Here is a 19,195-nt window from a genome sequence, read left to right as displayed (position 1 = left end):
AGACAGAGAAAAGAGGGTTCAGGCCGGCAGACTCCGCCTGCTGCAGCCGCATCATCATGGCTGCGGTGTGCTGCCTCTCGGTCACAGCCCAAAATGTTCACCAACACACACACACACACACTCTCTCTCTCTCTCTCTCTCTCTCTCTCTCTCTCTCTCTCTCTCTCTCTCTCTCTCTCTCTCTCAGGCAGCAGACACTTTAACACAGATCCATATGTTACTGTTGTGACCCTCTAAACGGGGACTGTCTTCTGTCAGTACATCAAATAAATACTGTTAAAGCAGGCCCATTAAAGGTGCTGTCACTTTAATTTATTTTAAACACTCAAACAGAAGGGGGCCACATTAAATTAAGGGTTTGTTCAGTCTGCCTGTAACCAACACAATCAATATGATAGATAATAATCATAAAATCCATTAAGGGGTTTAGAGGAGGGAAGAAAACCTAATACACAGGCTACTAAACAGATTTAACTATTAGAGAGTAGTCTACTTAGTAGTTTTAAATCTCTTAAGCTTATATATTTCCAACCAATATATTTATTTTTATTTAAAAATGGTGGTGTCTTATTTCTTAGGCTGCTCACATCCAGTAGACTACATGTAGCCTAGTGTTTGTACCATGAAGGTCTGACATAGATCCGTTTTTCTCTTTCATTTTTGCTCATGAAGAAAGTGAATGTAATGAGCAGTACTAACCCCTAATGGAGGTCATGTAGAGACACTGCAGATATGCTTCCCCTGCATCCAGATAAAGAGGGGTTGAATCAATACTGACACTCACTTAAGCATTTTGTTTTTAAATGTTAATTGCAGGAGGCAGACACAATAGTGCATGGAATACAACTGACACTTTGAGGTAACTTCACAGTTGCACTTCTGCAAAGTTGGGTTTATATGAGGTTAAATGAAAGTCATAATTCTGTAGTTATGAGTGTACGAAACAGAGAGAGAGAGACAACCAACAGAGCTCTGAACACAATGTAAATGACGACCAACGAGTTATGTCACACGTCCACAGTGGGAGCCTATTATTCCTAAGTATTCCGCTTGTGTGGTCAGATTTGAAGAAGAAATAATAGTTTAGTTGTGTCACACAGTAATAGCCTTTTTCATGAAAGCTTAGATTGTTTTGTTGTGCTCCCCGTGTAACATATGGGAGTATGCACAGGACCAACATAATGTAATGTGGTGGAGACGACCACATTACCAACTGTGTCGTAATCATGGAGAAAAAAAGTTGTTTTTGTAGTTATTAAACTGTTTCCATGACCACTAATGTCCTGTAGAGAGATGATCCTGGGTGCTTTCAGGAGACAAATGTGTCTTTAAAGAGCGACCCTGATCACTGAAACTAATCTTTTGCTTTGTCAGAGGTTCAACTTGGTCACAAAATGTTCCCTCAGCTAGAGCATGGTGACTCATCATACCGCACCATTTTCCCTCAGTAAACCAAAATATGTCTTCTTTGTACCACTAAAAGTGCATTTTTGTGTGTGATACATGATATACAGTGTCTGTCCGTGGCTGCTCTGGATGAAACTTCCTGCTCCGATGAGACTGAGAATGTGTGGTCGACACTGTCAAGAGTTGAATCTTCTTCTTTTCTTTGCAGCTTAAATCCTCTCACAATCACACGTCCTGCTCGGCAGCGGCCCCTAGTATCGTAGTATGTAATATGTATGGCCTCCAACAAATGTATTAAATATTCAAAATGACTATTTCAAATCAAAATGTGAGTGTAATGCTGAACGTACACTTGTGCACCATGTGGCTAGAATTTAAAAGGAACAGCATTTAAGGTTTAAGCTCTAAAAGTGTCAAAACACAACAATGAGTCCATGAAGGAACCCCAGGAGACTGGAGCTGGTGCTTCAATAATCCCACAGAGATGTCACTGCCTTTGCATGTTGACTCATCTTACACTCCCAGGGCAGGATGACCTCCCACAGTCTGAACTCAGTGAGCTGCTCACTGCAGCCCAATCAAAGGGAAGATGGTGTGTAGTTCCAAAAAAAAAAAAATCAAGGTTGATGCTGACTGGACCTTTTCTGTGTGTGCCATAAGGCCTCAGCCGGCCAGAGAGGACAGACCTGTACAAACCTCTTTGGTCATTATTACTGCGTTGGTTTCACCGCAGTCTGTATGATCTGCCTTATTTTCTCTAGAAGTCAGCTAGGGACTAAAGGTCTCAGCAGCTGTGGCCTCTTTTTTTATTGCATTAGTTCAACACGCTGATTTTAACGTCCGTTTGTAAAAGGAATCAATGTAAAATCATAAAAGTCTGTTTCCGTCAATGTGTGCATCTCAATGCCCTGAGCCATTACACCCTTTAACCACCAGATAGTGTGCATGTGCTGTGTAACCTTTTGCACAACTACAGCTGCTGTACACACACACACACACCATTTGGTTTTGATGAGGTGCTTATTAATGATAAGGGCTTTGCCATACCACTACCAAACCTCTAAGACATGACATTCTTTGGGTACATTGTACCTCATGTACATATGTACCTTCCTCTAACAAACAATGGAGACTGTTTTCAACGAACAGCCGTTTCCAGCCATCTATTCAGCTGTCATGGATAAAGCATGATGCTATTATTTCAGTGTGACTGAACAGGATCCATCCAACGTCTCTCTGTTCTAGGCTAACTTAATTATAAAGTGTAAAAGTTATGGAGTAGTAGCTACAGAAAAGGCTTGAATCCAAGAAGAAGTGGAGGATAAAAGCTGTACATGTTGATCAGGATGCATTCTGGGATATTCCACACAGGGTAATATTTTCTTAGATTTCATTAATTCAGACATCACAACTTAATATTTCATTTTATTAAGGTAAATAACTAACACACTCTCCCGTCACATTAAAAACAATAAAACAGTTTGAACAGCACTTTGCTTTATTTATGAAGAGAAACACATTTTGTCATTAAGACTTACATTTTGTTTGAGCCCACGGACCCAAATAGTCTATTCTTGTATATTTTGGTCTATAAAAGCAATGCTATCCAGTCAGAGTGGATTACAATACTGCAGATCATCACAACACAACAACAAAAAACGTGCTTTATATTTCCCCCCCACCCTTTTTTTTTTTACATTGCAGACACACCAGTCTACTCAAACTGGAGACCTACTTCAGAAATGTGACCACTGCGTTTCTCAATATTAGAAAACACCAAAGTATGTGATTTAAAATGTTTTGTGTGACTTGACCTGAGCGATACACCTATGCAGTCATGTTTAAATACATATTCCTCTTTTCGTTTGCACACCAACACTTCAAATTGTAACTGATATGGTTGTAGGGGTTCACAATTATTTGACCACAGCTGTTTGTGTACATGTGTGTTCGACCCAATCGTAACGGGTGCGTAATGTGTGCCCATTAAAAATCACTCCGTGTTGACCTCACAGCTCATTCTGGACTTAAGTTGACGTTACATTGACAACATCAGAATAGTAAAACACATCACAAGTCAACACACCTCACTCCCAATAAATTCCTGTTTTAAAAGGATGTGTACCATAAGAGCGTTAAACACAAATCTGAGTAAAAACGGACAGAGTTTAACCATTCAAGTGTCAGCATGCTGCTGATGCTGCACTCTGCCTCTTGTCCAGACCATCTCTGCAATATGCTCTTAACCGTCCGGCTGAACACAGGTCTGTGTTTGGTGTTAAGTTACTCTCGATTCACGTTGTGTGAAAATCAAACCCTCCGTCCGCTGAAAATACAGAATGCATTGCACGACAACCCGCGTGTTCAATCACAACAACTTTATGTTTGAGAAAGCCACCCGAGAACAACTTTGGCATGTTTTATTAGGCAAAATATATTCAAAATATATTAAAATTCCCATTAAAATAGCGCAACGCTGACACGTCAAATCAGAGGAAATAGATGCACTTAACCAGGGTGCACAGGTCACAACACAGAAATCATCTAAGTATTTGAACAACTGAAGTAACTGTTACTGTTACATTTTACAGATCGCATTCTATATATATATATACACACACACACACACACACACACACACACACACACACACACACACACACACACACACACACACACACACACACGTGTGGCTATGTACAGAGAGGACATGATGCTTACTACTGTACACAGGGTATCTGTGCACCGGTATGCAGCACGTAAATGTCCCTGTAAATTAACTACTGTACCCAGTAAGAATTAGTACATACCAATGGGCTACTCCCAGTGACACACAGTGTCACCAACTTTATGGCATTGATTTTTTTTTTCTCCCTTTATTTAAATAAAACTATTTTCATACTATACATTTCATATTTTGTTACATTCAAGGTATAGATACAATTTGTATCAACAAGCAAAAGTCAATTCTAGACATTTGTGGCTTAGTTATTTGCGGCACTTTCAAAAGGAGGGTAGGGACACTTACGATATGGCCTTTAGTGTAACCTTCTAACAAAAGAAGCTAAATACTGAAAGTCTTTTGTGGTGATAGTGAGTTCATTTTTAGCCTGATAGTCATCTGTTGTCGAGTGAAAGCACAATCTTTCTGAAAGTAGTGTTAGGAACAGGGACGAAACTGAGTAATAACTAATGAAAAAAAAATGTTCATTGATGAAAAAAATCAATGAAAGACAGAGCTTGTGTCCCTACATTTCTTTTCTCTCTGCGTCCATGTGGGCAAAATGTCCAGAGGGAAATTTGTGAAAGTCTAACCTTTAGGATTAGGGCAGCTACCATAAGCACAATTTCAACATTTCGGGCACACATAATTAACAGCCATTGGGCTTTGAATGTGCATTTGCTCTAACACTTGTCAAGCCCACACTGAGTGCATGAGTGCATTTTATCTAATGACGGAGAAGTGGAGGCCACGTGGCCCTGTGACAGAAATAGTAACACAGGTTAAACACAAGTTTAAATTGATTTGACATTCATTTCAATCCTGTGTATACTGTAGCTATACAAAGTCTACTTCAACATAAACTGCTTCAGCTATCATAGATGTCTGTGAACACCTCTAAGTAAATGTACTCTGCGTTCATTGGGGCAATTGACTATCCCAGTGTTCAGGTTAAAGAAGGATCTCACTATCACCAAGAAGCATATTCCAATAACATATTAACCACATTAAAGTCAAATCACTGGTGATGTTACTTTGGCCTCTCAATCAGCAACGATGCTGATGTTTTTAGGGATATTCCTCACTACTACTGCTACTAGAACTTCAGTCTTTTTGCACTGTTTATAATCTCTGTAATTCAACTATCTCAAGGGAAAAGGGTGGCACGCAAACCTTTAGCCAAATGCCAGAAACAACCTTGACAGCAGCCTTGCAATCTGATTGTTTCACATGAAGAAACATTTAGGCAGTTTGTTTCACCTTCTCATGAACAGACAGCCGGCCTTAGGTGGCCTAGTCTTTTTTTCATGAAAAAACAAAGTCAGCAAAGCCCAATACTCATTTGGGCAAAACACATTCAAATTTTTTTTTTCTTTACGTCTGTTCATATACCACAGTTGTACGTAGACATTATAAAGAAATATAGAATTTTTTTTTAAAACACCACCAATGAGAAAAAGTCAGGCTCATACAATCAGCCCTGTTAAAGAGTAATACCACTCAGTTATAAAATTCTCAGACATTTTTCTTTGTAATCATGAACATGTTCCTTATTCAAAAGGACAAATATACGGGTCTGCTCCATATTTTACAAAGGGGAGGCAACTCTCTAGACAGTTTGAGCTCAACGTCACTTCCGTATGTTTTATTATCTTATTTACTAAGATGATAAAACACCAACAAAATAAATTGCCACCAATAGATTTTTGTTATTTGATCACAATAGAGTCAGATGTGACATTTGGGGGCGGCTCCTCTATTAAATTTGTAATGCTGATGTAATCCAATAGCAGGCCATAGGAGTACCACACCTGAATCTTAACAATTAAGTGGCATTTCCCTTAAAATGCACAAAACATGTTCTTGTTATTAGGGCTGGCTTTACATGTTACAACCTCTTTGCAATTTATAGGCTGAAAGTTTCATGTGGCACTTTGTCCTGAGAGTGGGATTAAAGGCAATGGATCATTAAGATCATGGGGGTTTATCCTCTTGGGAGCATGAATGTGCTTCGCATTAGTTAATATTTTGTGAGAAGAAGTGATAGCTTTGACCTGATGACCTGGGGGCCGTACCAAAAGTCATAACTAGATCCAACATTAGAGTCCTAAGGCCCAAAGTCTTGGGTAAAATTTAAAGGTCTAATCGAGATCACTGGCTCAACAACTGCCAGACAATCAGCATGTTATTAAAAATATGGGTAAATCAAACACCCATTTTTGATTTTGGCTGCAACATTACTTCATCTGACTGTAGCTGCATCACATAAAGCCATCCTATTAGCCCAATTTTCTAGGTCTCACGGTGCGTAACAAGGATATACACAAAAAGTACAAAGTTCTGCAATGCCATCTCCACTTTTCAACTGTACATAAACTAACTTTTAAAGTTCTACATGGTACATGTAGGATTTTCACAAAATATATCATTACTAGATCAGAGTAGACTCTTGCCAGTAACCACTGGATTTTGGCAGGGAGACTGAAAACTAGAAAATTGAAAGCATCCTGAGAGCAATGTGCTGCAAGGCACAGCCAAACCCTTCCACCGTCCTTTGGGGACCGGCTGCATTTTTGCGTTCTGTACATCTGTATTCGAGCAAGCAGCCCCCCCATAAAAAGCCATACAATAAATTTAATCTTCAACATGCTTTCTAGCATTCCCTTCATTTTTTTATACACTTATTGAAGCCTCGTACTCTACAAGATATAACAAAATTAGTCCAATATACAACTCAGTCCAAGGTCTGACTCTGTATCAGCCAGATTCCTATCATTTTATCTGACAACAGGTAACATCAGGTAAGCATTCAGTCTTCTGCAGAATTCTTTGTGCAAACATTTAAAATGTGACGGTAAACACTGTTTCCATCTCCCATAGCAAACTTCTATCACATCGCAGCCTGGTTAAATGGATTCTCCATGTTTCACTACGTTTAGATGCTCTAAGAAACCAGGTAACTTCCAGAAATCAGGTTTAAGGCATGACACGGGGCAACGTGTTTGGTTGCACTGCGATGGTCGGATTTCTATAAAACCAGTTCACACGCAGTTTGTCAGGAAGCAGATTACTCCAATTCCTCCATCATATTTTAACTTTGACATATTTTATGTGTGTCTAATATGAAACATAATAAACTTGCTAAGGAATAGGACACTGCCACATTGTTTTTTTTGTTTTTGATTGGAGTATTTGGATTGACAGTAGAGTGAGAACTGCATAGCGTGTTTTCCTGTGTGCATTTGTTTGAAGTTAACAAATTCAAAGATCATTTAATAAACTAAACCATTTAAATTAGAATAGATAAATCACTAGGTGTGTTCAGCATAGGCGAGAATTTGGATGCATTTAGTCTTGATGCAATGATACATGGGTATAATTAACTAAATTGTCTTTAATCCTGCTAGATTACTGCCACAGGGATGATACCTTCCTTGTCCTGGGTCTTTGTCATGCACATTAGCACACGTTAAAAACAAAAAAATCCAACCCTTTATAAAGTGTATAAATGGCTGAATTCCAGAAATCTAGCAGGTTTAACCAAGTTTCTCTTAGTGCTTTAAACTCGCGTTTCAGGATTCAGGTCATTGAGAAAAGCTGGAAATCATCAGACTGCTAATGTGCACGTAAAAGTAGTCTTTGAAACGACATGAACCCACTCCTGAAAACACACTTGCTCCTCTGACAACGTGAAGAAGTCCATTAGAGCTACTGTTTGAAACAAAGATACTTTGAATATTTTCACATTGAAAAGAATCAGCACAACAAATTTGACAAATATATAAATAGGAAAATCTTGGACGTAGCGTCCAATAAAATCAGAAAGGTAACTATACAGCACACACAGATGTTTATACTGTAATCCAATCGCTTCCAGGTTATGTAGAATACTGACACTATATAAAGTCTATCTTTTTTTTGGCATTATTTAGCAGCTTATAAATGACTTTGAAATAATGGCTTTTGTGTGATTATATGTACATCGATATGTGCACATGTATACAAGTCAAATCTCTTTTTTGGCTTGCTTTGTGCACTGTCAAATTCTACCAAAATAGTAGCTTTGTTAAGTGAGGCTGAGAAAATATATCTCTTTAGATACTGAGATAGTGCTTTACATTTGAAAATAGGAGGCTTCAACGACGAAGACTTTCATCGAAACCAATTAGACGATGACTAAAGCGTGAGGTCATTCAGATATAAGGCCATTAAATGTCATAGTTCATGCTGTGAGGTATGTCACTACCTCCCTCTTACTTATCTTTAAAATAAATGCACAAAAAAAAGTCACACAAAATATTTACAGCAGAGGCAGACCTAAGCAAGGTTATTTATAGTTCCACTGCACCAGAAACACTTTAGATGCCTTTCATAACACGTTCATGGGGCCTGAACAAGATCCTCATAAAAGCTACATTGTGTGCAAATGTTGACGTTCTCTTTAGTCAGATTTAATAAGTCAAATGTGGAAAATGTTGCAGAGAAAAAAGAACAGTATGGATTAAACGCATAGTTTAAACACGTTAAACTATGTAAAATATATAAATCAACCATTCACTCTTCTTATTGTATGAATACTTTTTGTATATTTTGTATATATAAATTTCATTATTTAAAAATGATTTAGTTCACGACGGCATTTTTCCCAGTGACACATCATCTTCATATTATTTCATAATGACACATATTAATTAATCCAGCCATTTTTGATGACAGCGGTGTTGTCACAGCTTCCTCACCTCTCCAACCTCAAGCCAGCAAGCTCAACAACTGCTACCAAATTTAACCAGTTAGCACCAAGCTGTTGTTGCACCGAGAGCAACAACAACAATGCCAAGACTACTGTGAAGACAGTACACAGACACAGTAACTAAACGTCTTTAGTTGTTAAGGATTAGCTGAACAAAACAGCTGATACTACATATCTACCACTTACGCTGGCTTGTGAGCTCAGATTATTACTCAGCATCAACGTGACGAGTCAGTGTTAGCAGCGCTAGCTCACCCCTAACATCCTCAGAATCAAAGCACAGCTGAGGTGACTCTGATTAGCTGCTGCTTGTCAACACTGGCTCTTCACTTTGAGGCAGAGTAATAAACCAAGTACTCGCTAGCCAGCTAGGTGGCATGTGCAGCCTTACTAAGTTAAATAAATAGAAGGAGAAGATAGTTTACGTGTCTATTTAAAGCAGCAGCCTCTAGTTAGTTCATTCAGAATAACTTTAGCATCATCGTTGCTTTAGCATTAGCTAGTGGGTGTTGACTGGCTGGCACTGTGTTACAAAATAGCATACTTTTTACTTTTAGTACAGACTGCAGCTGCCCTTACAAAGTACGTACTTTTAGGATGCAGTATGCATTCAATTGGGACATACAGCTTCTTCATAACATTTCACCTTCAACTTTGACCCTCTTGCTCATAACTCTGCTGTGCAGAGGATTGTGGGTCAAATTAGCCTGAAATCATGACATCCTGGTATTTTTGACATACAAAATCTTTTTTCTGGCATACTAAATAGTCTGGTAGTGTGGGTATTGGAACACACAGTAAATCTGTTTGCAGTTGTTAATGGTTGCTAGCTAGCGGCATGGCAGGGGGCATGTGATTGGCTGACAGGTGACACCACTGTCATGAAAATTGACATTTTTAAATAATAAGTGACATTGTGAAACATGACATGAAATAAAAAGGTTACAGGACATTACGCACCATAGCGAAAAATGCCTTTATCATGTAAAAACATTCTTGAAAAGGGGAATTTAGAAATAAAAACAAAGAAATCTAATCTTATTATTTCCTCAACAAATTAATTCATGTATATTACACAATATATTCCTGTGGTTATCTATTTCATGAAAACTTATTTATTGACATAATACTGACCAGTGTGGAGCTCCATACATCAAACCATATGCAATCAACCAAATCAAAGGAACACTTTCAGAATTGAGTGGACATTTACCAGCACTGCTAAATGTTGGCAAGAGTATTCTGTGTATATTTACTAGAGTTAATGATGTTGAACAAAGGCTCAGTTGATCGTGGATATGGTACAAAGCTGGTATGCAGCTCCTGCTCAGGCGGTATGAATGTGTTATGAAGCAGATTTCTAATAAGGTGTACTGCACCACACTTTATAGAAAAACGGAGCTTTCAAATGTGAAACATCTTACAATTTGAGATAAACTTATTAGACAAACTTCCTCTACGCTGATTACTTCTATGTCATCTTAGTGATGTAAAATCATATTTCCCCACCCGAGACATTTAAAAAGAAAAAGAAAAAAAAACTCCTGAGGGCAGATGTTGCACATGCAGCAACATTTTGAAGTGCCTTTCTTTGCAATCAAAATCTGTATTTCCCTTATCACATCACTCTTGAATGTTTAAAAAGATTAACCGCTTAATGGTATGACCTCAGTTTTGTAACAATGATGGCGGCAAGTTGTTGTGGATCTGTTAAATGAGGGTTCTTTTCCATTACCGAGTGGACTACGTAAGCGGGAAAGATGTTACAAAGGTTCCGATATGTTTGATACTGGTGGTCTGGGATGACATACCGCTCTTGATGTTCAGCTGCAGACGGCATCTCCCACGGAGAGTTCCAGATTTGCTCCATTTTGTCCGGCATGCTGCGGACCATCACTCGCTCGCAACACGGCATCAGGTTGTTACTCAAAGGATACGAATGATATCCATAGGACTCGTTACCACAAGGCAGAGGGTCCCAGCTTGCATGCTGCTCCCGGCACAGTGGAGGTCGCCTCTGTCTCATTGGGTTGCTATCATATAGCCTTGAATCCGATATGCTGTCCATGCGAGTCATGCCAAGGGACCGCGTGGGCTGCGAGGACAGAGGTGGGAGGACGTTCTGAGTGAGGGGATAGTCTCCGGGACAGCTGGACCTGGCTCCCACCGCAACGTGCTGGATATGCGGTGCCAGACGAGATCCGGGTAGCTTGCGGGGGCCCTGCTTGGGTTCTTCAGGTCCATAACTCTGGACCCGAGTCAGCGCTTCATGACGAAAGCCATGGGAGAAAGCCTGCATCCGACCCTGCGCAGGAGACTGCTGCTGCCCCTTCATGCTCTCCTCTAAGCTACTGTCCACGGAGCTCGGGTACATGTCCCCGTAAGAGGAGAAGGAGTCACTGTTTGAATGGCTGAGGCAGGACTCAAGGCAGTGGCTGGGATTTCTCTGATACACGCCATGCTCGTGCTCCATGCTACAGAAACTGTCGACATTGTGCATGCTGCTCATGCTCATATTTGAAAAATCACTGTGCAGTGAATAATAGCCATGGTCGCTAACCGAGTCATACTTTGGGAACTGCTCATTGTACGTAATGGAGGCGCCATGACTATTGGTAACTAAAATAGGAGGGTACTGTACACTGGACATGTGCTCCAGAGAACTGTGCGCGAACTGCAAAGAACCCGGCACCGGGCTGCTGGCTGATCGTGTGTTCAAGGCCCCAGCTGCGTGACTCTTGGCGGGCTGCATGGTGGGCACGCTGAGAGCGGACACCAGGGAAGGCACTGAATTTGCCTCAGACTTCCTCGCGACGGACAGCGCCTCCAAAGGCTCACAGGCCACCGAGCGAATACTGGGGTCAGACTGCCGTTTGGGTGCCACGCGTTTGACCTCGGAGTTGCCGTCCCCCTTTATGGTCGCCAGACCAGTACCGCATTTAGCTAAAGCCCCTTCACTCATCGTCTTCACCGCGGACAGTTTGGCAAAAGCCCGTAGTTCGTCAGCCACCGACCGCAGTGGCTGGTTGACGCGCTCCGGGTGATAGTACTTGCACTTATGTCCATATGTGCACTTTTTCCCTTGTTTGAAGAAAGAGTAGATCAAGTCAATTATAAAAAAAGGAACACACTCAAATTCTGCAAAGAAAACGGCAACATCATTTGGACCATGATTTGAAAAGACAAGTAGAGAACTTACCATAGGGGCAAGGTTGTTTCTTGTGCTCTGGAACAACAGGACGCTTGCGGAGGAAATTTTCTAAGCTTGGACCATGTCTTCCCAAGGGATCATCAGGAGGCATGAACCTATTCAAAATAGTCAGTCAGTAAATGTCAGCTGTGTTGTTTCCAGCATTAAGAATCGCTGTCGCAAAGGCAAAGGCCATAATACAATCACTAAATAGATTATGTCACACATACATAGTCTTCAAAAGTTTTAAATAAATAATGTATACTACTAACCAGCTTTGGTATAAAAATCATTGTATTGTAGTGAATGAAATATAGTCCAAGAGTGCATTTCTAAATACTTTGGAAGCCATAAGAATGAATCCTTACTTGTCATTGACAAACGAGTACATTAGGAGACGCTCTTCTATGAACTTCTTCCACTCTGGCTTCTCATTTTGCAAGTCCCTGTAGTTGTCGTTTGACACAATAATTCCATCAGAATCATAAGACAGCTTCACTATGAAGCGATCGTCGTAGCACACCACTCTCCTGCCCTGAACTCTCCGAGACGGGGTGAAAACCAGGATCTTCTCTTTTTCCAGCTTGCGCAATATCTCTTGATCTGAAAGAGAAGTGTCAAGTAAGACCACACCACAAAATCATACTTCAGTCACATACACAAAAAACAAATTACATGTACCGTATTTTTCGGACTATAAGGCGCACTTAAAATCCTTAAATTTTCTCAAAAATGTATAGTGCGCCTTATAATCCAGCGCGCCTTATGTATGGTCACTTGTTGTGCTTATTGATCGATTTTATGTGGTACAATGCGCTCAAAAATCTGCCGAAATGTGTTAGTACGACTTTGGTAAGCAACGAAGCCACTCCGCTCAATGGATATTCGGAGCATTACGGTACGCTGTGTCACTACCTGATCGGCCCCGTAACAGGAATGTAATGTCTAAACTAAAAGTCAAAATCGATCAATAAGCACAACAAGTAACCATCGGTCGCAACCGTTGTCCGAGCTTTCACGAAAGCTGGAATCATCACTGAACAGCCGATAACGGCCGATAACGGTAACAAGTACCGATAACGGCAACAAGACTGACTCGGAAAATGACGAGAGGGATTCGGGCATTCTTGATGCCGAAATCGCACAGCTGTTTCACTCAGACACTGAAGATGAAGAATTCGATGGATTTCTGGAAGAGGAATGAATCGATAAGTGAGTGTATTTTTCTGTACCGGTATTTGTTGTTACAACTGAGTTGAATAAAGTTTGATTTACCGGACTGTGTTGTTTTGCTTAATGCGCCTTATAATCCGGTGCGGTTTATGTGTGAACATAGACACGTTAATTCACAGTGTGCCTTATAATCCGGTGCGCCTTATAGTCCGAAAAATACGGTAGTTTGACTCTTGCCTCGCCATCTACAACTACTCAAATAGTAACTGCCTCACGAACAGCTTCACTACCTGCAATGAGGGCGTCGGGCCTCGACTGTTCCTTTCTCCAGGCTGGAACGAACACAGTGATGTCCTTGTGTCCTTTCTCCAAGAACCACTCGACAGCAAGCTGGATACCACGACACGAGAACACCTCTTTGTTTCCATGGCTAGAAAAACCAAACAGTGTGGTAGAAAGGGCTTCGTTTACCTCCAAAAATTGGACATTCATTAGAGGCAAATGTTTCCGCAACGAAAAAGACCAATTAAGTGTGTGTGTGTGTGTGTGTGTGTGTCCTACCTCATTGCCACATTTGAGCCATCGATGACGATGGGCCTGAGGTTATCAAACGTGTCTACAGAGTCGTCCTCCACCGACACCTCTGGGCTGACGGTCTCTTTAACGCAGGGCGGCCGTGATGTCGACGTCGCCGCACTGCCGCAGGGTTGGACTTCCGGGTCCACCTTGTTTCCGAGCCTCACCAGCTCCGCGAGAACGTCGTTGATGAGCGCGGCGGCCCCCAGCTTGGTGAGCACCGTCTCCACCTGCTCCCCGGAGTAGCCCAACTTCAGCGCAAATTCCATCTTGGTCTGGTACTCTCGGTCACTGGCGGGCTTGGCCCCCGGTCCGGCGGCAGCGTCATCCTCGCGGAGCTCTTGAGCGGTGCTGCCCTGGGAGAAACTGGGCCGGTCGAGGCAGGGGGAGCGGCAGAGCTGCCGGTGGGGTTTGGCGACGGCCAAGGGCTCCCTCTTCTTACACCGGCTGCTCACCCGAACCCTCTGGTGCTGCTGCTCTTCCGGTTCGCTCTCTGAGCTGCTTCCGTCCTCAGAATCGTCACTGGCATGCTGGGCCTCGCTTGAGTCAATGTTCTCCTCCCTGCATGGGCGTTTTTCCATTTTGAGCTTCTCCACCATCAACCATACTGTCATCACGTTCGTCTCGACACCTCAGATTTCCGCCCCATGCTTCCTCACCTCCGCCGCAACCAGGGAATCATACTGAATGCTGGACTTTAGCGCCACAGGCTCTTAGTTTAGAGCCAAAGTAACACGTGTGGGCAGAGCAAAATCAAGCTATTAAATCCTGAAAGAGACCGAAAAACACTTTAATAAGTTTCAATCAGTGAAATATGTTACATTTTAAATGAACCATAAGGAATCATTTGCCTCTGTTCCCATACATAGACTTCGTATTTGTAGGCCCACCAAGAAGGACTATTATGTATCTTTAAAAGTCTGCTTGGAAAAGCAGTTGAAAGATAGAAGATTCCACTTGAATGAAACATTTTAGTTTGTTAGCTTGTGAATTTAAGTCATCTTTTAATGCACCTTGGAGAGGGTCCACATAAAAATGATTCAATTTGTGAATATATATCTTTTTCTCTCCGTTTCAGCACCGTTCAGCAGCTGTATGCCACATTGCCAGTAAAGTTATAAGGACAAACTTTAGTCGCCTCTAAAGGCAGAGCTGTCATTCACTTGGATCTGTGATAAGTTTGTCAGGATTCTATCACCGCTGTGCAGCAGTTTGGGACTGACTGCTGGTTAACATGTAATGTTTATTGGACAATATTAAATAACACAGTCATACTACAAAAAAAACCAGACAAACGAAAATGATTTGACACTAATGTGGGTGCGAAACGTTTTCACACGAAATCTGCATTTCAAAATGTAGGCGTTGACTCCCCACCCTACTTGTGGTGAGACCATGAACTTTTCCACCTGTGGGAAACACTGCTATCTGGGGCAAGTGACAAACTTAGTCAGACAAATGGAACATATTAGTCACCACCACAAAGAAACAAAAACTAAAAAATATATAGCAGCACAGGAAAAGGGCTGATATGAATAGGTAGGCACTGTCTGATTGTGTTTTTTCTGTTTGTGGTTCGCAAGCGGCGACTTTAATCTTTTGTTGTGTTTGTTGGTGAAACTGGATGGTTGAATAGTCGGTCAGTGAAAGGTTGTATGTCACAGCTACAAACTCTCCGATTCTCACACATTTACAACCAATGGTGTACTTAAAGCTGAAACTGCAAATTTAAACTATGGCAAAGCATTGTGTACGGAAAGTCACTTTTGTACTTTTTCACGATACAACAAATACATACATACAAAAAAGAAAAATTTCCTCCATCTCCTCTTGCTTGTAGGTGCAATATGTAAAAAAATATATATACATAAAAGACAGCAAAGTCTCCACCTGACTTGTATTTAAATGAAAAGTCCCGCTCTTCCAGCACAGAAGGTGTTAACGTGCTGCAGTATCGCCTCTATGTGCACAGAAGCCTCACTGGTCTCGCAAAGCAGCGTCTGAGCCAGACACACGTGGAGTGAGTGCATGTAGTTAACACAACCTGAGACAAAGTGTGGGCAGCACAGTGTATCCCTGCGCCTCCAGCCCTGACTCTCTGAATCGAAGCAGAACTCCTGAGGGAACGTGTTTTCATGGTGAAGCAGAGCAGGACTTCAGGTCATAAACATGTGGACATTTCTACATGTGGATATTGGTAATAATCAGATAATCTTGACAACAAGTGCATCAATGAACAGAAGCCCTGGAACTACACTTTCCTCCGGTCTTGCAGAGGGAAAATACAGCTCAGCTTTTCGAGCTTCAAGAGGCGCAGCCCATGATGTGGGTTGCTTAGCAACACAGCCTTGTCATCAGCTAACTCCTTTTTTTTTTACCAGTCACGACTAACACAAACACAGCTCATCATCTCTCTTCAGGCAGTCAGTGAACGCAGAACACTTACAGCTGCACTACACATCTATACTGAAACTCTTGAGGCAGCATATTTTGCGATAGAAATTACTTATGTCACTGGCAACATCCTCATCAGGTAATACACAAGACTGGTACTCATGGAAAGACCCTGAAGGTTGATAGATATTCTGAGGGCCAATCTAAAGCTCCAAATGCATACATTATACCTCCCAGCATCAGTTGAGTACACCGTCTCACTGCTGATCAGAACTTAGGTTTGAACATTTAAAACAACTAGCGAGGCGCATTCGTTGAAATCACACATCCCACTGCCATTTAAGACATTTCACAACATGTTTAAGGGAGCAGAGCTCTTCCAGTCCTTTCCCATCCACCTCCAGATTCACAGGCATCGACTCAGCGAGGCCTCCAGACTCTCTCTGCACATGCACAGGCTCGTGTGGTTCTGTTTCATAGCAACAAGTGAAACAGGTCCCCGAAGCCATCTTTTTACATCGCTGATGCTGACCCGACATGGTTTATCCAGTATAAAGCAGGGACACACTGCACCACAGTCAGTGTTGGTTACATGTGCCACTTGGCTAGTTGGATATGTTGAAATTAAGATTGACATATTTAAAGAGAAGTGCATCCACCACTGTAAATAAAAATCCAGCAGTTATTTCCTATAAGACCGACGAATGACAGAATGGCATGTGTTACTGTGTACTCTGCATTATATAGTTGTGACACTTTCAGCAGGCTTAGCCAGCACCTTTTAGAAGACCCGTCACCTCAAAACTACAAAACTGAGATTCTCTTGAACAGTGGCTACTGCAACACGTAATCAGTGTGTTCTGCAAAAAGGGCAAAAAGATTATCCATGCCTAGAAATAAACTCATCTTCTGAGCTGAAAAGTACAAACATAAATGAGAATGTACATCCAAGGGGAAGTCGTAGTAGTCTGTCATCCAGGGCATGGAACCAAGAAACACTTATCAGATGACAGCACTATGCTCGTATCTCATTTCACACTCATTAGATCAATGACATTTCTACTTCTACAACGGGAAGACTGGATGCTGACTGATCATCATGACACTGCGTTTACTGGTCATCTTACATGCCAAAATCATCCATTAGACCCAGTGTGTTAAGCCAACACTTCACCAAGAAAAGACGATCTTTTATTGACAACAAAAATATACTCGTAAAATTCACTATAAACAGTCAAGCTTAAAGTCAAGCACGAAGAAAGGTTTCACTGCAAATATTTTCAATCATTTTTGAAGTACAAATTTAGCCACATGTTATTACTGGGCCCATGGACCATTACTCTTCATGTCTTAGGCTAACAGACTAATCTCCCCCCCGAAAATCAGCATCATTACCTCGCACCACAAACACATAATATAAAGTTGCACCTATTCTCTATACTGAATGAGAAAACTAATTTCCTGAAGATGGCTCCGGGCTAACTTGCTTTATATTAATGAAGTGTATTGTATGTCATAAATATTGCATTACCTTGTAACCAACAATGCTCTATTGATGTGAGCTTCTGCTGACCTATTTTTAAGTTTTTTCCTCTCATCACTTTGAAAGAAAAACAGAGGAAATGATCCCTATATATTAAAAGTAGGCAAAAAGAAAGTGAGGATTGAACTGATTTCTCGTGTTCAGACAGTTTTTCCCGTGACTCACTATAACATCAAACTACATGAATGTGCAACCAAACTCAAACCCTGCATTGATCCCGATGACAGTGACTGTACATACAAGCTCCTGGACTGTAAAATGAACCTAGATGGACTATACGTTATTGCATTCATCAGCTAACTAGTTGACACGTCAATAGAAAACCCTCAAGTGCTTGACATCATTAGCAACAGCATCATGAGTTGAAAAGGGTGAAAAGGAAGGTTAAACAAGATGACAGTCACAGAGCTCTCATACTCACAATGCACTTTTTCGTATAGCCTCGTAATATTAGCCCTGCTCACGACGTCACCTTTGTGATTGAGAATGACTGGTTTGACATCCTTTAGGCCCAGAGTCACAACTAGTACAGCAGCTAGCATGCTAGTGTACCGTTACTTGGCCGGCTGGAGAGTCAACATGTTAGCTTCATAAACTCACCGGTCTAATTCGGTTTATCCTGCCGGTCAAAAGGCTGGAGAGCAGTGAGATAGCGGTTATCGGTAGATATCGCTAACAACCGAGCCTGTTAGACAACCCGGTGTCTATTCAGTTAACGGTAGCAATGCTAGGTAGGTTAGCTAACGTAACACCACAGTAATAACGGCCAATTCAGCGGTTCCACGGGCTAACGTTAGTTAGCTTTAGCTTTTGAGCGTGTGCTAACAGTTTTCGCCAGAATACTGCTGTAATTTGAGATAAAGTTGACGATCGGTGGATATTTCAAGCGGAGGTGAAACACCGCAACGCATCAATATCCTCTACATAACGTGCCCGTATTTCACGGCTCTCGTTGACTTCACACGGGGCTCATCTCACCTTGTTGCTGTCATCCATCCTCGCCTGTAACACTTCTGTTTTGCTGCCATTGGCGCTGTCGCAGTTTAGTCCGGGTTGCCAGATAACGCGAGGGAAACAAGTAACCTAAACGATGAAAAGACACCTGGGTCACACGCGCAAACACGCAAGGACAGATTAGTGGTGGATTCCAACTGGGGTAATTAAATGGGAATAACTTTATCATGAATTCATATCAGAATGTAAATTATAATAAAAATGTGTTCTTGACTGTTTTTGACTATACTCTGTTCTCACTGCATTGAAGTGACTTGCTGAAAACTTCAGCTTAAATCAAATAGACGCTTAATCAAGTAGCCACACATTTAAATTAATTATGTATCAAATGTATATGAGACAAGTGCCAGTGATTTCTAAATCGTGTGCAAGCAGCTTCACGTCAACTCCTGGCAGGACGGTCGTGGATTGGAACCAGACTCTACA

At 41.4% G+C, this 19,195-nt stretch overlaps 1 protein-coding gene across 1 annotated transcript; it reads right to left on the bottom strand.

The window, feature by feature from the left end:
- Nucleotides 1-2,874: 2,874 nt before the first annotated feature.
- Nucleotides 2,875-18,786, bottom strand: zc3h12b (zinc finger CCCH-type containing 12B). Its single transcript, XM_068716377.1, has 6 exons — nucleotides 18,734-18,786; nucleotides 13,804-14,586; nucleotides 13,533-13,672; nucleotides 12,438-12,672; nucleotides 12,079-12,185; nucleotides 2,875-11,960 (listed from the first exon to the last, which is right to left on the bottom strand). Exons 2-6 carry the CDS (start codon nucleotides 14,430-14,432, stop codon nucleotides 10,534-10,536), a joined length of 2,538 nt encoding a protein of 845 aa, XP_068572478.1. The 5' UTR covers nucleotides 14,433-14,586; nucleotides 18,734-18,786; the 3' UTR covers nucleotides 2,875-10,533.
- Nucleotides 18,787-19,195: the final 409 nt, after the last annotated feature.

Source organism: Cebidichthys violaceus, unplaced genomic scaffold (genome assembly GCF_023349555.1).
Source record: "Cebidichthys violaceus isolate CVI_PGR_0920_01 unplaced genomic scaffold, fCebVio1.0.p SCAF_20, whole genome shotgun sequence".
In the NCBI taxonomy this organism is placed as follows: domain Eukaryota; kingdom Metazoa; phylum Chordata; class Actinopteri; order Perciformes; family Stichaeidae; genus Cebidichthys; species Cebidichthys violaceus.
Note: the sequence above shows the minus strand (reverse complement) of the source record. Positions and strands in the feature narration are given on the sequence as shown.

Bases quoted from the DNA above. Each gene is read 5' to 3' on its own strand.
- zc3h12b (XM_068716377.1), bottom strand. From the start codon at position 14,432: ATGACAGTATGGTTGATGGTGGAGAAGCTCAAAATGGAAAAACGCCCA. The intron at 13,673-13,803 runs GTAGGACACACA...TGGTTTTTCTAG, and splicing joins GGCTCAAATGTGGCAATGAG to CCATGGAAACAAAGAGGTGT. The intron at 11,961-12,078 runs GTAAGTTCTCTA...TCTTCAAACAAG, and splicing joins GAAACAACCTTGCCCCTATG to GGAAAAAGTGCACATATGGA.